Genomic DNA, 21,215 nt, shown 5'->3' with positions numbered 1-21,215 from the left:
CAGATTCACACTCACTCGTCTGTTCATCTACAATTAAGGGTTCTGGTCTGGGCTGTGCTATGACGGGAGTAATAACTGGAGGTTTTGGACTTTCATGCCGATCCCCGTACGAAACCACGGGTCCGATTGTTACTGGGATTGTCAATGCTTCAGGACTGGTATTTAACTGGGACATTTTCTGAATGATCTCAGCTCTCTGTTTTGCTAGAACCTCCCGCGCCTTCTCTTCCAGTAATCTCTCTATGGATTTGTCGTGTAACACCTGCGGGGTTAGTGTGGGAGCATAACTTGGGGCAGTGGGATGAGTCTCACTAGGTCCTTCACCATAATTTGGTCTTGGGAATAAACTTCCTGTACCTAGGGATCTTCGTTCTTCCTCATACTGAGGCTGTAATAACGGCATTCCTGAACTTGAGGGTCTCATCTCGCCTTCGTAGGGAGGTCGAGAACAAATATCTCCTTCACAGGAATATCCTGTCTCTCCACTAGCTGACATTCTGGGGTATATGTTTCTGGTATCCACTGGTCCTAGACTCTCGGTATAGGGAGGTATGTGGTAACCCCCTCCTACACTTGCGGACCTAACTTCTTCCTGGGGAGGAAGTCTTCGGGAAATATCTCCTGCACTGGAAGGTCGATGTCCTTCATTATAAGGAGGCGGACTTCTCGTACATAGGTAATCTAATAATTCATCATCCGACTCTCCGATGGGTACCCAATGTTTAGATTTTTCCAACCGTTTCTTTCCCCCAGAAGGATAATCTGCTGGCAGCATGGGAAACAATCCCTCCACTATCATGTTCTGCCTCCACTGTTTCATCTTTTTAGCTCGTGCTTCCTGCTTCAATTTTGGATAAAATTTAGTTAACCCTTTATCCATCCGTGGCTTATCCCTTTCGAAAGCCTCGATTTCCCATTCCTCTAGCGCTTCATACTGCGTTAATCTAGGTCTGGGATGTAAATCATTAATTCGGGTTCTCAAATTGAATAGAATTCTGCTGTTAAATGTTCCATCTAACGGAAAAGCCAATACTCCGTCATCTTTCGTGTATTCCACCCAATTCTCCAACCATACACATGTGTTGTACCCTTTATCGAACATCATGAAAGATGCGGGAGTATTTGGTTGCGGTATGACAACACCTTCTCTAGTTTTAATCGGCTTGTCCTTTTTGAAATAATTCTTCACTTTGTTTACAAGAGACACTTTTCTCTTAGTTCCGTACATAATGTCGTTTTTAACACCTTTCCACTGATCGTCCGCAAATCCCATATGCCGTGGATCAGGTCTGGTATGCGGTCTATATGAATGCCACATACGATTTTACGAGTGATTTTGTTTACAAAATCACTTCCAATCCGAGTGCGTCTATTATTTTCGTGCGACCAATGAAATGCACGAGTTCAAATATTTCGACCAATGGGTGCGCGGCCTTTTTCGCGAGACAGTTCCCACGCTCTGGCGCTCGCCCCTCCTTTACAATTCTTCAGCTCTGTTACCAGTTCGCTACGCCTACCAATCCCAGCGCGGCACGGAATGACGTCAGAGCCGCTTCGCGACTGACTCCCTCCTTCACAAGGTAAAGGAAACTTATCCAGTATTTGGGTGTCTTTCATAGATTCACATGCCTGAATCATTCCCCGTCGTCGAGACGGGAGCCTCCGGTAAATAAAAAAGTAATGTCCTATAGACATACATAGAGAAAATAGGCCCAAGGGTCTCCCCTTAGTGGCCTTTCCTTGTCCTTATGTAAAAAGGACCAAACTCTTACAGTCAGCCAATCAGCTCCGACCTCCCTCTAGGACCTCCCTGGGAGGAGCCCCAGTCCCTCAGATTTTCTACCGCACGTTGTGCTAGGGAGTCTCCAGCTTGAGCTCTGCTCAAGATTACTTATAATCATCTAACTTTCTTCAAAAGTGATTCCTCGCTCTCAACCCTTCAAGGATTCTTCACTACACTGTTTGCAGTAAGTGGCTTCTTTCCACAAACTTCTTCCATGTCGGAGTCACAGAAGAAAGCCCTGTTCAGGGCCTGCTCTTCCTGTGGGAAGAAGAGGATCCATGTGGATGATAAGCATGAGCTATGCTTGTACTGCCTTTACTCAGATCATGTCTCGGACAAGTGCAGGATCTGTAGGTCTTTCCCTAAAAAGACTGTGAGAGACAGGGAAGGACGCCTTCTCATCTGGCTGGACAGGCTGAAGGACAGAGACAATCTTGAATCTTCTGAGAGCAGTGTTTCCAAAAGCTCAGAAGTCTCTAAAAAGAGGCCTAGGGTATCTTCCCCGGGCCCCTCAGACACTCCTCCTACGAAGACAAAAAAGTCTTCAGAGGCAAGATCTACGTCATCTTCAGTGTCTGTTCAGGCTGATCACACCTTCAAAAGGCCTGCTCCATCGTCTACCAGACAGACCCACAAAACAACCTCTGTCACAACCACTGTGTCGACGACATCAGCGTCATCGCCTTCAGCGTCGACGACGACTACTTCCTCAACATCATCAGGTAGACCTGTTTCCTCTATTATATTACTGCAATCGTCGTCGACGACGAAGACCCTGTCGACGACGAGAACCACACCATCGACGACGGCATCGTCATTAACGAGCCCACCGTCGTCGAAGAACTCACAGACGTCGACGAAGACGTCGACGACGAAGACACCGTCGACGGCGGGCTCGCCGTCGACGAAGGTACCGACGACGACAACATAGTCATCGAAGTCGTCGACGACCAAGGTACAGTCGTCCACGCAGTCGACGACGACACCGTCGACGACGACACCGTCGACGAAGGGACCGTCGACGAAGGGACCGTCGACGAAGGGACCGTCGACGAAGGAACCGTCGACGAAGGGACCGTCGTCGTCGACGACGCCGACGACGAAGGAAGACTCGTCGTCGGAGACGGCATCGGAACCATGGAAAAAATCCGAACTGGTAGAGATGCCGACCCTCATGCCACCGCCGTCGACGACGCACTCGACGTCGACAGGAACACATGCTGCGTCTAGCAAGTCTAGAAAAACGCAAATTACCCCGGAAACCACGTCTCCGAGCAAAGTGGAGATGCAACCACCTCACCACATCTTCCAAAGTGAGGAATCCGAAGAGGATGACCACATGGGTCCAGCTACCTCCATCTCGGACCTCAACGTCAAGTGCCAAAGCACCGATGAGGAGCAGGAGGACCTAACTTTTCAGGAACACTCCATCCACACTAGTGTCCGCACGGAGGTCACCCCCATGATATGCCTACCGGCGACTCTGGTCAATGACCTGCGGTTCCTTGTGCAGGACTACAAGCAAAGATTCCCGGATGCGGACAGTGGTCATCAGACACCGGTAGACCATACACCAGCGTCTGCCCCAAAACGGTCTCAAACTCACCCCCAAACCCACCGTGAGACCCAGCCTCAGGTGATGGACTCCTCGGACGACGAGGAGGAGGAGGAAGAATTGGAGGAAGGAGAGGTCCAGGAAGTCCACTCGGTCCACTCGGACCAGGATGGAGATAACGAGTATGGAGATAACGAGTATGTAGCGCCATCCCCGGCTTCACCTGAACCGCGACAGGCGGATTCGCCGCCTGTGGACATAGCAGGCTTCCACAAAATTGTGGAACGGGCAGCGAAGAGATTCCATATGGTAGTGGAATCAACGGAAACGGACTGCTTCCTGCATGACTTCAAAGAGCAGACACAAAAGGCAACCAAATCTATTCCAATCATAGAGTTCTTGTGGGAACAGGGCAAGAAATTGATGCTGACACCCGCTTCCGTGCCTGCGGTTGTTCCGCGCCTGGACAAGAAATATAAAGCCCCACTTAAGGCGGCGGCTTGCCTCAACGGGCACCCAAAACCTGACTCGGTGGTCACGCAGGCGGCCCAGAAACACTCCCGCAACCCTTCCTCCCCACTGTCCGCTCCTCCGGACAAGGAAGGCAGGAAGCTGGACACGATAGGGAAGAGATTCACGTCCACGTCGGCCATGACCATCAAGATCGCCAACTCCATTGCCTTGTTGGGGCGCTACAATCGCCAACTCTGGGAGGACATAGCCCCATACCTGAAGGAACTGCCTGATGCCGTAAAGGGGGAGGTCAAGGCTCTCCTGTCGGAAGGTCAATCTTCGGCGGCGGAAATAATTGACTGCGCTATAGATGCAGCCATGACTGGCTTCCGTCAACTAGCCGGAGCGGCTGTGCTACGCCGTCAAGGATGGCTGAAGGCGACGTCGTTCCGCCAGGAAGTACAATTGAAGGTGCTGGACATGCCCTTCGACGGCCAGCATCTCTTTGGGGACAAGATCGACGAGGCGCTGCAAACTATCAAGAAGGACACCGACACTGCAAGGGCGCTGGGCACGTTACAGTCCCGGAACCAGTCCTTTCGAGGAAACCGATCCAGAGGTCAGTCCTCTTATCGCGGTTCCTACCAGAACCGGTCCTCGTATTCCTCTACCAACAAAAATCAATACCAGCATAAACAACAACAAGCCCGTCAATCTTCATACGGACGATCTACCTTCAGGGGCAGGAATTCCAAAAGGGGCGCTGGCGGACGCCAGTGACCGATTACTCCAGCCAGTCCCACCACCCTCTACATCCTTTCAAATTGGAGGAAAACTGACCCATTTCCTCGACAATTGGCAACACATCACCACGGACCGATGGGTTCTCCAAATTATAAGATTCGGACACTCTCTCGAGTTCACATCCCTGCCTCCCAACACACCTCCCAAAAGACGGACGCACAAACATCTACGGCTCCTTACCCTAGAACTCGCTATAATGCTACAAAAAAGAGCAATCGAACGAGTTCCAGCATCCCAGAAGGGGAAGGGGTTTTATTCACACTTCTTTCTTGTAAGACAGAAAGAGGACAAGTGGAGGCCCATTCTAGACCTTCGGGCACTCAATGCCTTCCTACGGAGCCAATCGTTCAGGATGGTGACGATTCAAGAAATCCTGGGCACTCTCGAACAAGGAGATTTCATGACATCCTTAGATCTCCAGGATGCCTACTACCACATCCCCATCCTCAAGCGTCACAGAAAGTTCCTGCGGTTCGAGGTGGCGGGCCGACATTATCAGTTCAGAGTCCTACCATTTGGCCTCAAGTCCGCGCCGCGGATCTTCACGAAGTGCCTAGCACCAGTGGCGGCATTTCTGCGTCAGTTGGGTCACCAAGTCTTCCCTTACCTAGACGACTGGCTGGTGAAAGCACCCTCAGCCGAGGACGCGGCAGCATCCTCCTGCGCCTGCACCAATCTTTTTCAGAGGCTAGGATTAACCATCAATCTCAAAAAATCCTGCACCACCCCTACGACAAGGATCACCTTCCTAGGGGCTATCCTGGACACGGAGTGCGTGAAGGCCTTTCCCTCGAAGGAGAGGGCGGACAAGATACTATCTCTGGCCACGGCTGTGGCGACGAAAACATACATCAAAGTGCGCACTTACACATCCCTCATGGGAATGATGTCTTCGTGCATACTCCTTATCCCTCACTGCCGACTCAGGATGCGCCCATTGCAGGAAGCTCTCGCAACCCAATGGACCCAAAGCACTGGCTCTTTCGAGGACATTGTGCAAATCACACCAAAAATGTCCACAAGCCTAGCTTGGTGGAGGAATCGAAAAAATCTGAATGTAGGATTACCGTTTCTCCTTCCGGCGACACCTCTGGTGATCACCACGGACGCCTCCTTGGAAGGATGGGGCGCCGTTCTACAAGATCTTCGAATCAGCGGCAAGTGGGACTCTCAGGAAAAACTGCTCCACATAAATCTCTTGGAGCTGAGGGCGGTATATCTTGCTCTACAGGCATTCCTGCCACGCATCCAGAACTCCCCAGTGCTCGTCAAAACGGACAACACCACGACGATGCACTACCTCAACAAACAGGGGGGAACGCGTTCGCTCTCTCTATCACGCGAATCGCAGAAAATCTGGAACTGGCTGGTGTTACACGGGATCCAACTCAAGGCGGACTATGTCCCCGGAAAAGACAATACTATCGCGGATGCCCTGAGCAGGCAAAGATCCCTCTCCCACGAGTGGGAGCTGAGCGACAACGCCCTGGAACACGTCTTCTCTCAATGGGGAGTCCCGAACATCGACCTGTTTGCCACCAAAGAAAACACCAAATGTCCGCACTACGCAAGCTGGCATCCCCAACAAGGGTCTCTGGGGAATGCATTCTCCATCGGATGGTCCAGCGCGTTTGCGTACGCCTTTCCTCCGTTTCCAATGATCCCGAGGCTCCTCAGGAAGATGAAGGCGGAGCCATGTACCCTAATCCTGATTGCCCCGTTCTGGCCGAGACAACACTGGTTCTCGGATCTACTTCGACTTTCCATCAGGTCACCGATCCGTCTGAGGCAGCACCCGAACCTCTTAACAATGTCCAACGGTCAGGTGCAACACCCGAACCTCCAATCACTCAAGTTGTCGGCCTGGCTTCTGAGCACAGGGAGTTCAGTGGACTAAATATCCCGCAGGACTGCAGGGATATCTTGTCGAAAGCGAGAGCGGATAGTACAAACAAAACCTACACTCTCAAGTGGAAACGGTTCTGCATGTGGTGTGTGGATCGGGATCTAAGACCACTCTCAGTCACCCCTGAACAAATACTACCATACCTGCTGCATTTAGCACAGTCAGGCCTGGCACATGCATCCATAAAGGTTCACCTCGCAGCTATCTCTAGATTCACTAGGACTTTCACAGGACCTTCTCTGTGGTCCAGTAGACTAGTCAAACAATTCCTGAAGGGGCTCTACAGATCCTTTCCGAGGCCTCGGAAAGTCCCTCCAACATGGCAACTGAATCTGGTACTCAACCAACTCATGAGAAGTCCATTTGAACCCATCCATCGAGCATCCATCAAACACATCTCCTGGAAAACAGCACTCTTGCTCGCTCTAACATCAGCCAGGAGAGTTAGCGAGCTGCAAGCTTTGTCCATTCAAGAACCATATATGCAATTCAGACAAGACAGGGTAGTGCTGAGACCAAACCCTAAATTCATACCCAAAGTCCCTTCGGACTTTCATCTCAACGAGCCAATTGTCCTCAGGTCCTTCTTTGCAAATCCGTCCACAGCAGCGGAAAGAGCGCTACATTCTCTGGACCTTCAGAGGTGCCTAAAATTCTACCTGGACAAAACTAAGGCTCTCAGGAAATCTTCACAGCTGTTTGTGGCATACAGCAGACCAAGAGTGGGCCTGCCTCTCACGAAGCAAAGCATCTCCAGGTGGATATCCTCAGCGATTGCATTCTGCCACGACAAGGCCGGACGGCCTTTAACTGAACATGTTACTGCTCACTCCACCAGGGCGATGTCCACGTCCGCAGCACTGTTCGCTGGGGTACCAATCTTGGACATTTGCAGAGCGGCGACTTGGAAGTCACCGCACACTTTCTCCAGACATTACTGCCTGGATATCGAACTTCAGAAGGATGCGGCAGTGGGCCAGGCAGTGCTTCGCCATCTCTTTCAGTGATGTGAGCCTTCCTACATCCCGCCATCCAGGTATGCACGTTCCTTGCTATTGTGATGTTACTGTTATGCTGTCCACATGTTGTATGACGACACATGCATTGTCTACTGTGACTACAGAGCATTTCCATCACGCAGGTGCATATCTGATTGCTAGCTATTCTGATTCAGGCATGTGAATCTATGAAAGACACCCAAATACTGGATAAGAAATGCGTTACTTACCTGTAACAGCAGTTATCCAGTATTGGTGTCTTTCATAGATTCACATGCAACCCTCCCGCCTCCCCTGGAAGGTCTCACATCCCTCTCTAACAATATTACGCCAACCTAGTTGGGTGCGTACGAAAATCTGAGGGACTGGGGCTCCTCCCAGGGAGGTCCTAGAGGGAGGTCGGAGCTGATTGGCTGACTGTAAGAGTTTGGTCCTTTTTACATAAGGACAAGGAAAGGCCACTAAGGGGAGACCCTTGGGCCTATTTTCTCTATGTATGTCTATAGGACATTACTTTTTTATTTACCGGAGGCTCCCGTCTCGACGACGGGGAATGATTCAGGCATGTGAATCTATGAAAGACACCAATACTGGATAACTGCTGTTACAGGTAAGTAACGCATTTCTTTCTTACTTTCTAAAGTGTTCAGTGCTTAGTTATTTAACAACGAATACACATTCGCCACTGTGCTCAAGTGTCTAGACAGGAAAGATTTGTTTTACTGCAAGTAAACTACTTCCATTTACTTTTCACTCACTACGAGTAGATCTCTTCTGCCTACCCTTCACACTAGCATTGGAGAACCTGTTACTCCCCTAGACTCATCCACCTTTCCGGGATATATCCGAGCCTAAAGTTTCCCTAGCGAACCCCTTTGCTTTCACTCGAGCTCCGATGAACCTGCTACTCTTCCGGAGCGACCCTTACTAGGTTATGCCACAGTAGGAATTTTGCCAATGAACCTCGTCACTAACATTTATTCAATCATACATTCAGAAAAACCCTAGTTAGTGCTTCCAGTTCTGCCTAACCTGCACCAACTTTCCTTAGAGCAAATGACCTCCAAGCAAGTGGATTCTATTCACCACTCGCTATTCAATTCCCCGGGGATTCCTAACAACATAAAAAACGGTTTACGTACGAATGGATTAATACATATAACCGTAGAATAACAAGAACAACGATTTTAAAACATTTCATAATTTTTCAAAGCAAACATTTCAAGTGAGTGATCAGATCACCCGAATTGCCTACTCTCGTTAGCAGCATCCGACTTAGCTAGACTAACTAGTCCTACCTAACCTTTAACTATTCCCTAACCATCCTCTTTGCTACTAGAAAATTACTGCTATAGATCGCGGGTCACCCGACCAATAATTTCACCACTTCTGGCTTCGGGCCCATATACTTTACTTTATCATATACATTGATCAGATGACCACACAATCTACTATCAATAATTGTGAGTTCCCTTTCGATTTATTTCCAGTGTACCCAACTTACCATCCACCGTTATGGGTACCTATGACCACGATGGGTCAGGGAGCTAGCTGTAAAAGGAAAGGCAGCAAAATACAAACCCAACTTTATTGTATTTTATTTCATGAAATGACCACGGACAACTTAGAAGTTTTAAAAGTTTATCTTAAATTTCAGATTCTGCAATCATACAGTTTATAGTAATGAGGCAATCTATAATCAGAATAACGAAGAGCACATAACCATATAGGAAGAGTATACAGGTAACCATCTAACCTTATAATGAGGGAATTCAGAAATAACGGAAATGACATTCGAGTGAGGGTACTAAATGCTAGGAAAATTTTATGCACGTATTTAGGATTTTATCATTAGGTCATATTTCGAGAGAAAAGACACGGGAAAACTTATACATCTATGAAAGGTAAAAGTGCAACACGCTATAATTCTAACGTTATTACTTCGATTCAATATTTAAGAGAAATTTGTAAAACATTATTAAATTCATAAACAGTATGGTGAGATTTATACTAAAAGGCAGGGGAACATAGGAACATGCTAGGAAAATGCAAACTGTAAATGACTTTAATGAGATGCAATGATTTGCAGAGAAAAACATGGAAAATTAACATATGCAAAGGGTATGTCTTTATTGAAGCAAAGACAGAAAAATAGAAAGGTGCAGTTTTAAGAACTCAGAGCGATATTTACCTAGACTGGTGTGAAAACCAACCCTGGCCACGGGTCAGTTAAGGACAGGAAAACCCTCAAGGAAGGATAACCCTCAGTGGGACAGCAGGTGCAGAATGGACACCCCAGGACAGGACAGGAAACCCAGATTAGGATCAGGACAGGACCACCAGGATACGACCAGCACCCGCAGTTCGGAAGCAACGCCTGCGCTCCACCCTCTCTGCAGCTATCAGTCAGGACCCCGATTGGGTCAGCGAATTCCCCAGCAAAGTGCTCCGCCAGCACTTAAGGTTCAGTAAAACCTTCAGAGTCTATGGTCAAATTTCGGACAGAGAGCTCCGCAGCACCTCTGTATCAAGTCACCTATTGAGACAGGTCAGCTATTCAGACAAGTCGGACAATTTCCCTAGGTGAACCTAGGCTAGATATACTCTTTTGGGTCAGTGTACCACCCCCCAATGTTGCAAAGTGTCAGAATCCCCAAATTTCGATTGGTCCTAAGGTAGGATTTGGTTAACACACCAATCAGAACAGACTATTCTAAGGCCTAATTTGCATGTGAAGGTGCCGCCTAGCAAGATTGGGGTTCCCATGAGAAAGTCGCACAGAATACAATTCAAATGACTACAATTGTATCAGTCTAGGAACACTGGCTCCATCCTCCTGGGTCAGAGGTAGCGTTCTCAGGAGCCTCTTGACTGTGGCTGCCAGCTGGCTGTATACCACGGTCCATGGTTGACTCTGGCCTTGCATCTGGAGCATGCGCAGAAAGGACCTTCAAAATGGCTCACGACCCATTCGGACCCCCATTTCCCGTGATACATGAAAAGTAAGCGAAAACAAATTAGTACATAAAAATAAATGAATGTACTTCGTCAGGATGTTGTACTTTAGTTTCATCATTATAAAAATATACTATGCATTAATGGTAAGTGCAACGAACAATGTCACAAGAGCAGCAGCACAAAGCTTCACCACGTTATCAAAGCACAGCCATCTTATTGCTTATTACGCATGCGCACCCTTTCCCTCCAAAACTATCTCTACGCGAAATCATGTGAGTGTGACTGACGCATGCGCAGAAGAGGAAAGTCGAGCAGCGGCCATTTTAGGGACAAGAATTAATCGTATTAGTAAAACACATAAGCAAGCATCTCTGATACCCACGCACATTCAAAATACATAAAATTAGTAAAACAAACAATTGAAGTTACGAGATTATAACAGATTTTCGAGGTTCTTGACTCGAGCAAGTCGCGATGCGAAATCTTGCTCTATCACTGGCATATGAGGGCACTCCAGTGGTGCCTCCGCAGGCAGTGTTATCAACACAACGGAGATCTCAAAGAGTCTGCAAGGATCTCCAGAGAAGCTGCAGCGGATCTGACTTGGTGGGGAGTGGAAGGCAACCTGTCTCAAGGAAAGCCCTTTCAACTGCCTCCATCGGTGGCCACAGTGATAACGGATGCATCCACTCTAGGGTGGGTGCTCATCTGGGGGATCTGGAGGTCAAGGGTCTTTGGTCTCCAGAGGAAAGGTTGCTTCACATCAACCTTCTGGAATTGCGGGCGATTCGTTTGGCACTCAAGGCCTTCATCCCTTCCCTTCGCGGTCGGTCGGTTCAAGTCCTGACGAACAACACCACCGCGATGTGGTATGTCAACAAAAAGGGAGGAGCAGTGTCTCTGCAGAGAGGCTCTGCATCTCTGGTCCTGGGTTCAGGATCATCAGATTTGTCTGATGGCAAATCATCTGGCCGGAGTTCTGTGCGTGCAGACAGTCTGTCGGCAGTTCTCAGTCGACCACGAGTGGAGGCTTCATCCAGAGGTAGTTCGTCACGTCTTTCGGACGTGGGGGACTCCTCAGGTGGACCTGTTCGCCACTCGCGAGAATGCTCACTGCCCGTCATTCTGTAGTCTCCAGTATCCGATGCAGGGAGCCTTGGGGGACGCGTTTCAGTTGAGTTGGGGCTCACAACTCCTTTACGCGTTTCCTCCCATACCCTTGATTCCTCGGGTTCTGAGGAAGATTCGTCAAGACCGGGCCCAAGTTATATTGATCGCCCCGGATTGGCCAAGAAGGGTGTGGTACACAGACCTTCTCCACCTCTCCTCCTGCCCGCCGCTCCGTCTCCCTTTCAGGGCAGATCTCCTCTCAGATGGAGGGGCAGGTTTTACACCCCCACCTCCAGACCTTACACCTTCATGCCTGGAGATTGAACGGGGCAACCGGAGTTCTTTTTCTCTCCCACATGATGTGGTGGATGTCATTCTTTCGGCCAGGCATGACTCAACCAAATCTATCTATTCATACAGATGGTCTAAATGTGTCACTTGGTGTGGAGTGAAATCTGTTGACCCATTGAAGGCTCGTTTATCTGATATACTACTTTTTGCTCTTTCTTTGGCGCAGCAAGGGTTTGCTGTTGCCACAGTCAAGGGTTATCTTTCGGCTTTCTCAGCGTTTCTCTATTTGCCGCATCAGCCATCATTATTCAAATCCCCTGTGGTTTTAAGATTTTTGAAGGGCCTTACAAATTTCCTCCTACTCCCTTTATTGTGCCTCAATGGGACTTGAATCTGGTGATTACTTTTCTGATGGGTTCTCCTTTTGAACCTTTTCACAAGTGTCCCTTGAGACTTTTGTCTTTTAAGACTGTCTTCCTGGTTGCTATTACCTTGGCAAGGAGGGTAAGTGAGCATCAAGCTCTTAGTTCGAAGCCCCCATTCTTGACCATTCATGCTGAACGAATGGTTCTTAAGACCAGGGCTGCTTTTCTGCCTAAGGTGGTGACTCCTTTCCATTCAGGGCAGTCCATTACCCTCCCTACCTTCTATCCTCCCCCTCACCCTTCCAAGGAGGATGAGAGACTTCACCGTTTGGACCCTAAGAGGGCGGTGAGCTTCTACCTGGACGGTTATATGATTAAATAACTACTTACTAAATCAATTCCCTAACCACGTAGGCTAAACAACAAACAATGCCAAACCACTACATTTTTTACAACGAGTACCTAAACCACGAAAAAAATATTGTGATTTGCCAATAGATGGCACTATTGTAATAACAATACTTCTGTCTGTGATGTAAAATGTCCAATTTTGAAGAACTAATGAGAAGAAGGCAACCCACACACTGACATAAATCCAACACACAAATTGACTTGTCAGACGGACCCATCTGGCAGTGCCATATTGCCCAATGCGCCTGTCTGAGCTTGGCCCCAAATTGAACGGATGGCAGCAGCCAAAGTATCAAAGAAGAGGCCACTCCTGCGCCATTACTTCCGTTGTCAGTAGGTCTTCTGCAACAGTTTTTTTAGAACATATTTTATTAACTTTTTGTTCATGGTCAATACAGTTTGGCATTATGAAGTGCAATAGCAGTTTGGCAGTTCGTATTTACATATATGTAATTTCCATATAACATCCAGGATACCAGACAGACAATTTCCTCAGATATTTGTGATGCATTGATTCTTCGCACTACACCATTATTTCGCCTGTTTTTTTGTCAAATGCTTTAACTCTGCCCTCCTTCTCTAATTGACATCCGGGTGTTTATGGTAATAAAAACAAAATCGCCACCGTTTAACTGTTAGCAGTTAAGCCCATCCAATGGGATGTATATACGGTAACAGTACAAAGGTAGAAGGCTTCATCTTGGTATAATACACATCCAAAATGTATTACCAGGAAAGCCAACTGCGACCTCCTGCCCTCTTTCTCAGTGCATTTCAAAGGCTAATTATCAATTATGCTCTGGTGACAGGCGCTCCCGTGCCAGTTCAAAGCATAGATCACGCACAATATTTGCTCTGCTTCCAATGCCATGACCTTCGAGGAGGGGAGAGACTCGTTGTTAAGGAAAGTCGTGGTTTAGAATTGTCGTTGTTAAGGCTTGGTCATGGTTCAGGATTCGTTGCTCAGGTAAGTCGTTAAAGAAACTTCGTTGTTAAGGGTGTTTCCCACCTGGACAGGACCAGAGTGTTCAGAATAGATGACCAGCTCTTTGTTGGTTTTGCTGGCTGCAAGAAAGGAAAAGCTGTGCACAGGCGCACACTTTCAAGATGGATCATACTCTGCATCAAGATCTGCTACTCCCTGAAGGGTAAGGAACCTCCAGAGGATATAAGGGCTCATTCTACTAGAGCAAAGTCTTCTACATCTGCTTTGTCTGGGGGTGTACCTGTAGAGGACATTTGTAGAGCGGCAACTCGGGCCTCCCTCCACACTTTCGCAAAGCATTACTGCTTGGATTCCGAAGTGAGGAGGGACGGCCACTTTGCGCGTTCTGTCCTCCAGGATTTTCTGGTATAGGAGAGTGGACACCCTCCTCCGGGAGTGGGGACTGCTGTGGGACTCTATTCACAAGGTGAGGAATCCACTGGCTGATGTATCTATCAGAACAAGTTACTTACCTTCGGTAACGCTTTTTCTGGTAGATACAGTTTCTGCCTGTAGATTCCTCACATGCGAACCCGCCTCCCCGTTGTCCACTCTTCTATACCTTAGATAATGGCAATGTTTTAATGTATATAGGTTATTCTATTTGAATTACTGCATTGTCTTTACACTGTGTTATCTTGACTATTGTATACTGTGTAAATACATCTACTGTTGTCAGTCCGTCCGTGTGCCTCAAAAGCACGGAAAAAAGGGCGGAACTGATGTCATCACGCCGGTGTGGGCCTATTATGGTGTCGGTGACGTCAGCGGAGTCGCGTGCGATGCCATGCCTCTGTGACGTTGTCCACGTCGGCGCGAAGCTACAAAAAGAATTTCTGAATGTTGCTGACGCAAGGGGATATTCACAAGGTGAGGAATCCACAGGCAGATACTGTATCTACAGAAAAAGCATTACCGAAGGTAAGTAACTTGTTCATTGTGCTTTTACAAATTGGTTGTCAGTGGTTGTCTTTTTAGTTGTAGCGATTCACATTTGACAAGACAGGTGGTTTTTAATACAATTGCAGTGTTACAGGGGAACTCCTACAGAAGGAAAGGATTTGAGATTTTAATATTTCTATATTTCAGGGTTTGTACACAAATAGCTGTACACATTCATACACGGCCTATTGTGTTCCTGTCTCTTTGGCGTCGGGGACAATCACAACCATCTCCTGGAACTCTGCTGTATATTTCCCTGTGAATGTGTGTAGACTTCCTCACTTACCACTCCCCATATGCAGAAGTACACTTTGTGAATTGTCTGCAGTGCCAGTGACTATACACCTCCATTTGTGACAATGGTATTTCCTACTCCTCCCATCTTTTTAAATGCATACTTGCCTCGGTTTCCTCTTCGAAACTCGGATTTCTTGCTGGTTTGTTGGTAGCCCGCTGGTCTTGGTGCATTGAGAAAACAATTTTTTTCATGTTTCTTAGCTATTTTGTAAGCATTTATCCTTAGGACTGTCTTGCAGAAGCCCACTTTGGTACTGATGCCTGACATCCAATCCTCGAGGGTTTATATGCTCAGGTGCTCCGCCTTTGCTAATGAAATTATTTTGTCCTGTTCATCCATCTCCCTTTCCGTGGATGATCTAGTACCTGTTGATTTTATTGACGCGGGGGTGGCACCAGTTACTGCAACGCTCACCGTGGTACGTTTCATTAGTTGCTAATAAAATTATCATTTAGTCCAGCAAAGTGAAATCTAATATTCTTGAATTTTCATCCATGTTCATTGTGTTTTAAAACTTCCACAGTTAAATTGTGTGCAGCTCGTTCTGAGTACATGTACCTTCACTTAGCTTTGCAAACAAAGCTCATTTTGACATTGTAAGGATTTTGAGACTCATTTTGCACACATTTGCTGAAAACGTGATTGGAAAGGTATTTTGCACACATACTCCCATGTTAGTATTACACTATAGGTTGGTATGTCATTTTCACACTTTCATGAGTTTTGTGCACTGTTTTCGATGGATCCAATGCACAGGTGCTCACTGGAAGCGCCTTTGATGTGCATTGAGCGGAGTTTGTGTGACTACAGTAGGATTTTTTGTGCTTTGCATCTGTAAATACCTTGTATCATGGAAGTGTTAATGAATGAACCTGTTACATGCCCGCTTCTGTTCAGGTACTTTGTTCTACCAAAGCAGCGATACTTCCTCACTGTTTGCTAACCATTTGTTTTACATCTCTCTATAGAGCGGGCACATGCCAGCAGTGCGAGTATGGGATGTGGCAGAGCGGACACAAGTGGCCGAACTCCAGGAGCACAAGTATGGCGTGGCCTGTGTGGCATTTTCACCGAGCTCCAAATATATTGTGTCAGTGGGCTACCAGCACGACATGATTGTCAACGTGTGGTCGTGGAAGGTATGTCCAGTCAGACTAATGAATGGGTAAACGGGGAGAGCACGTGGAGAAAAGAAGATGAATCTAAATTGAACCTAATGCTTTAGTCAAAATATAGTAATTCATGGTGGTTGCTTCTTTCGTCAGACATTAAGGCCTTTCTCGGATTCTGTCCCATAAGCTAGTGTTCACACCTGATGCACAATCCCTTAAAATCACCAAGGATGCTTTGTGTTATTTGTTTGATTTCTTTTTCGTTAGTTTCTGTCACATTGAAATCCTCCTTAGTATATCTGTTTACCTTAAGTGAAAGATAAGGAACATACAATCTAACCATGCTTTACATCTGTAAATACTGTTTTGTTTTAAAAGTAGAAACAGCTGTAGGTATTACCCCATAGAAAACAACTGGTCTTACAGCAGCAGTATGGGTGTTATCAAACCAGCCGGTCTTGGCACCTCTAATTTCCTGTCCAGTGTTAGTACCTTACCACAGTGGGACATGTAATAGAGATGTACAATTATCCTAACCATTAGGAATCTTAAGGTTTTGAGGAGGCGGAAATGGGAATTTACTCCCTCTGGAAATTGAGTCGCATCAGTTATATGCAGAGTCTGTCTCCTCTGAGCTTGGCAGTGGCCCGGCATATAGATCTGTCCGAGTACAGCTAGTTAACCTCGCTGCTAACTGTGTGATGTGTATTCCCATTGGGCAACTCTTGTGTTGATGCCAGTGCTTTATTCAAAAGCAAGGCCAATAGTTTGGCCGCTTTCACCCCACCTGTTATGTGCGGAAAGACCTGTTCTTAAATAGTTTCCACTGTATTTTTCTAATATTTCATTTTTGAATGGGTTTATCGCCTCTATATGCATTCTGTTTATGCATTGTACTCTTTGTAGTCTCACTAGCTAACATTCTTTAGTGAAAAGTCTTGTATCTAATTGTTTGATCAATGAAGACATCTGGGCAATAGCTGTACCTCTCACTATAGCCTTATAGCCCGCCGTAGCGGGCTATACCGGCTATTAAAGGCCAGCTGAATCGTTAAAGGCCCGAGCCGAAGGCGAGGGACTTTAACGAAACAGCGGGACTTTAATAGCCGGCTAAAGGCTATTAGAACATTCTGCCACTAGAGGGCAGAATGTTCTAACAAATTAAACAAAGGGTTCTCGAAGCTCGAGAGGATATAAATCCCCTCGAAATTCGAGAAGCCTTTGTAGAACATTGGAATGTTGCTCTGCGGGCCTTTACCGCCCGTAGAAGCAGGGAGCACCCCATTGTCTGCAATGGAGCTCCCAACATTCCAATGTTCTAATAAGTGTTGAAAGCTGGCATCATGCGCAGTATCCCACTAAAATACAGGGTGGTTAGTGTCCTAATTGATCACTCAATAGTAAATTTAAAATTTAGCACAAGCCTACATAGACCCAGGACAAAGTGGAAATTACCAATATTGTAACTGTTCAGCGCAATTCCACTCCTTTAAATGAGGATTGCAATCAAAAATTATTTTACAGAGAAGGTGAACACTGCAAGTAATTGGAGAGCCCTGAAAGTTGTATTAGAACATTGGAATGCTGGAAGCTCCATTGAAAACAATGGAGTGCTCCGGGCTTATAATGGCTGGTATAAGCCTGGAGCTCCAACATTCCAATATTTCTTTGTTCACAGCTCAGGCTGTGAACAAAGGCTTCAAGGACCCGGAGGGGATTCCAATCCCCTCACGCTCCCATAAGGCTTTGTTCTTTTTTGTTAGAGCATTCTACCCTCTAGTGGCAGAATGTTCTAATAACCTTATAGCCCTTCGTAGCTGGGCTATACCGGCTATTAAACTCCCTCTCCCTTGTTAAAGGCCCTCGCCTTCGGCTCGGGGCATTTAACGCTGGAGAGGGCCTTTAATAGCCGGTATGGCCCTCTCCCGCGGGCTATAAGGCTGCATTAGAACATTGGAATGTTGGGAGCTCAATTGAAGACCATGAAGTGCTTCATGCTTCTACGGGCCGGTAAAGGCCTGCAAAGCAACATTCCAATGTTGTTTTCAAAGGCCTCTCGGAGCCCGAGGGAATTGAAACCCCTCGAACTCCGAGAAACCTTTGTTTTATTTGTTGGAACATTCTGCTCTCTAGTGGCAGAATGTTCTAATAGCCTAAAAACCCTTCGTAGCTGGGCTATACCGGCTATTAAAGTCCCGCTCCCTTGTTAAAGTCCCTCGCCTTTGGCTCGGGCCTTTACCGCTGTAGCGGAGCTTTAATAGCCGGTATAGTCCACTACAGTGGACTATATGGATATAATCTATTCTAGAGTAGGTGTCATGGGGCTGTGCATGGTGTGAACATTCTCTTGAAAGTTCCCTCCATATTCCACTGAATCCAATTCCTCAATACCTTATTTCAGTGCTCTTTACTTTCTCTGCTTATGTCATGCACTGCTGTGTTCTGTCGTTTTCCGCTTAACACAGTTAAAATCTCCCCTCCAGATTACTACTGATCCCAAGTAGATGCCATCCTGCTACTGAGATTCACGTCATCTGTGTTAAGGGCATAGAGGCCCACTGTTTCCCTGCCATTTCCATTTAGAATCCAATATCTACCTTATTTAACTATGTGAGTCTCTATGAAAGGTACTAGTGCAGTGCTTAAATTGAGCCGCTGGTTGCCAGTGGGGCCCACCGGCACTTATTTTTTCCTTAGCGGTCATTTCCAGAGAACAAGAGGGAAAATGTACAAAGGAGGAAGAAGGAGAAAGCATGAAAAAAATTCTCAAAGGGAGAAGCAGGAACCTTCAAGAGTGAGGTAAAGGACAGGGAGAGTCTATTAGTCAATTAAAGAGGCATGAGGTGGGCAGCTGGAACTACTTCTACAAATTGGAAATTGACTAAGGGCCAGCCACAAGCCCACTACTTTTGCATGTGTGCTTTCGCTAGCATGATATACTTGACATCTCCATTTAAGTTTTGCTTTGTTGGCCTGATTGGCATACAGGTGAGTCTCCTGTAGGCAGGCGATGGCATACAGGTGAGTCTCCTGTAGGCAGGCGATCTGTATCGCCTGTTGGCATAGGTATGTCCCAGTCCTTGTACTCTTCACATAACAATTTAGCCCCCTGACATTCCGTGTTTTCATTGTAATCTTATCGATCTTTGAAGTTTATCCATGTGTATGTGCACATTCCTATCCAGTTTTCAAATTTTCTCTTATGTGGTTGTGTCCTGGTAGTTCTCTCTGTACGTGTGTCTGAGACAACACTTTGATACTTCTGTGTGCCCACGTTACCACCCACAATCCTTCATGGAAGCCATTGTGGTGTTTAAAGTTTCATCATTTAACATTAAGAATCTTAACTTTAAAAGAATATAAAACAAAAGAAATAAGTAAAAAAAAAAAATGTTGTCGAGCCTTCTCTAACCCAGCCCTTCCCATTAGGTGCTAGGAGTATATAACCATTCACCTTGGACTTGGTTCAAAGTCAATTGGGAGGGTTGGCTATTGTTTTTTTAAACTTTTCCTTAAGTAGCACTTGTAATGATCCCTTCAACCATCTGAGGGATCTGAGTATCCACCTAGATTCAGTTTCTATTTACCGGAATTTCTTTGCCATTTGCTTCCTCAGCACCTCCATTGTGTTATGAACCCCAATGTACCCCAATATAGACGTAGGTTGTTACACGACCTTTTACATACATCTGTCCTACCAGTTTTCTACATAATGGGTCGGACGCTAACTTTTTACCTAGTTAGGTGCTACATGAGGGAGGGGTGTGGCGCCACGGCCAGGGCGACGGATGCTGGGGATCATTGTTTGATCCCCGGCTCCGGTGGCAGGGGTATGCCCAGCACCATGCGACTCTGGGCAATAGCTCGCTTAATCTTCTCAACGACCCCCAGCGCCGAGATACCCCTTCGGGGTGATTCGTGCGCTATACAAGTACTGGATTTATAATTATTTATATTTTTTTACATGACGGTCGTGTGGTTTTCTCCGAAAACTAGCCTCAAGTATTATGCATGAGGATTCTCAGTATCACAGCAGGATTACCATCTTCTGCATAATAACTCTCTATATAAGGGTCACCTCCATCGTCCTCCGCAGTGGTCTGACATCCCTTTGGGGTGGTCCATCTTGAGACAAAGACGGGGTCCTTTGTTCTCTCACATCAGGTTATGGGGTTGGCTCCATCCTAAGAGGATACTTATACACTTTATACATATGCCTGCATATATTCATTGTTTTAGCACTACGGTAGGATTCTACCTGTTCTTTACTCTGCGGGTGCTTATGACCGTATATGTTTGTCTCATGGTTGTTGCAGCACACTTATTTGAGACTAGAATGACGCTGATTCAATAAATGGTTATTGAAAACGTCCCCACTGTTTATTCTGTGTATCTCTCTGAGACAAAGTGAGCACGAGTGACTGAGCAAACAGTGCTGTACTCTTTCCACGATCTCTGAGGGGTCAGGGTTGTCGTCTTCGATTGTTGCCAAAAGCTATTCGCTCCTTGGTACGAGGGGCTCATAGTGGCACTGTGAGCTAGCATGACTAACAGACTTGCATATCCCTATTCAGTCTGAACACCGATCACTTAGTTTATGTTGTCTATATGCGCAGATCCTATATAGATTTGTAGGAACTACAAGACAATTGATCTCTCTTCCTGCTGATATATTTTGTTGGGTACCTTCATCTTCACTGTCTCGTGGTGATTACCTCAAATTTTTTGTGTGCACCTTCTGTCCTTTTGAGTTGTTTGCCTTTCCAGCGACTCCTGTGCTTTATTTGCTTTGGTGCAGGAGTTTGTTCTTGCTTTTTGATTTTCAACTGTGCTGGGTAGAAAATCATCCATTTCATGTTTTTTATATCTGCATTTCTTTTTAATAGCCTTGAATGAGCTATGTTGTCTGTGCACCTGCTGGGTGTAATCGGGGGAAAATGCAAAATCAGAGTACCTTCCATTTGAATTCCCCCCCCCCTCCTTCTTGCAGCTTGGAATATCTAATCCCTATCTTTGTAGTAGAGTAGTCTAAGGGTAACAAGAAGCTCTGTTACCACAGAAGAGATAACTAATGCACAAACTCAGGTTGCAATAGCTAAAGCGGCAATTACAAATATATATCAACAAAGCAGTTAAAAAAGCTACTGTTCATCGTGAAAAAATATACGAGGTTAGTGAGTCAGTTGGTCAACAATTAGCCATCTGGATGAGACAGCAGACTACACAAAATGTATTACAGGAAAT

The 21,215-nt window shown here is 46.5% G+C and overlaps 1 protein-coding gene across 1 annotated transcript in view; it reads left to right on the top strand.

Moving 5' to 3' along the window:
- The window catches only part of MAPKBP1 (mitogen-activated protein kinase binding protein 1), a 986,444-nt gene that overhangs the window by 408,976 nt on the left and 556,253 nt on the right, over positions 1–21,215 (top strand). Inside the window, exon 6 of the mRNA XM_078662278.1 lies at positions 15,828–15,998. Within this exon, the coding sequence (XP_078518404.1) occupies positions 15,828–15,998 (171 nt within the window). The remainder of the gene's footprint in view (positions 1–15,827; positions 15,999–21,215) is intronic.

The sequence above is a fragment of the Lissotriton helveticus genome, chromosome 9, assembly GCF_964261635.1.
Source record: "Lissotriton helveticus chromosome 9, aLisHel1.1, whole genome shotgun sequence".
In the NCBI taxonomy this organism is placed as follows: Eukaryota; Metazoa; Chordata; class Amphibia; order Caudata; family Salamandridae; genus Lissotriton; species Lissotriton helveticus.
The sequence above is the reverse complement of the archived record's forward strand: the minus strand, read 5'-3'. Positions and strand labels throughout refer to the sequence as shown.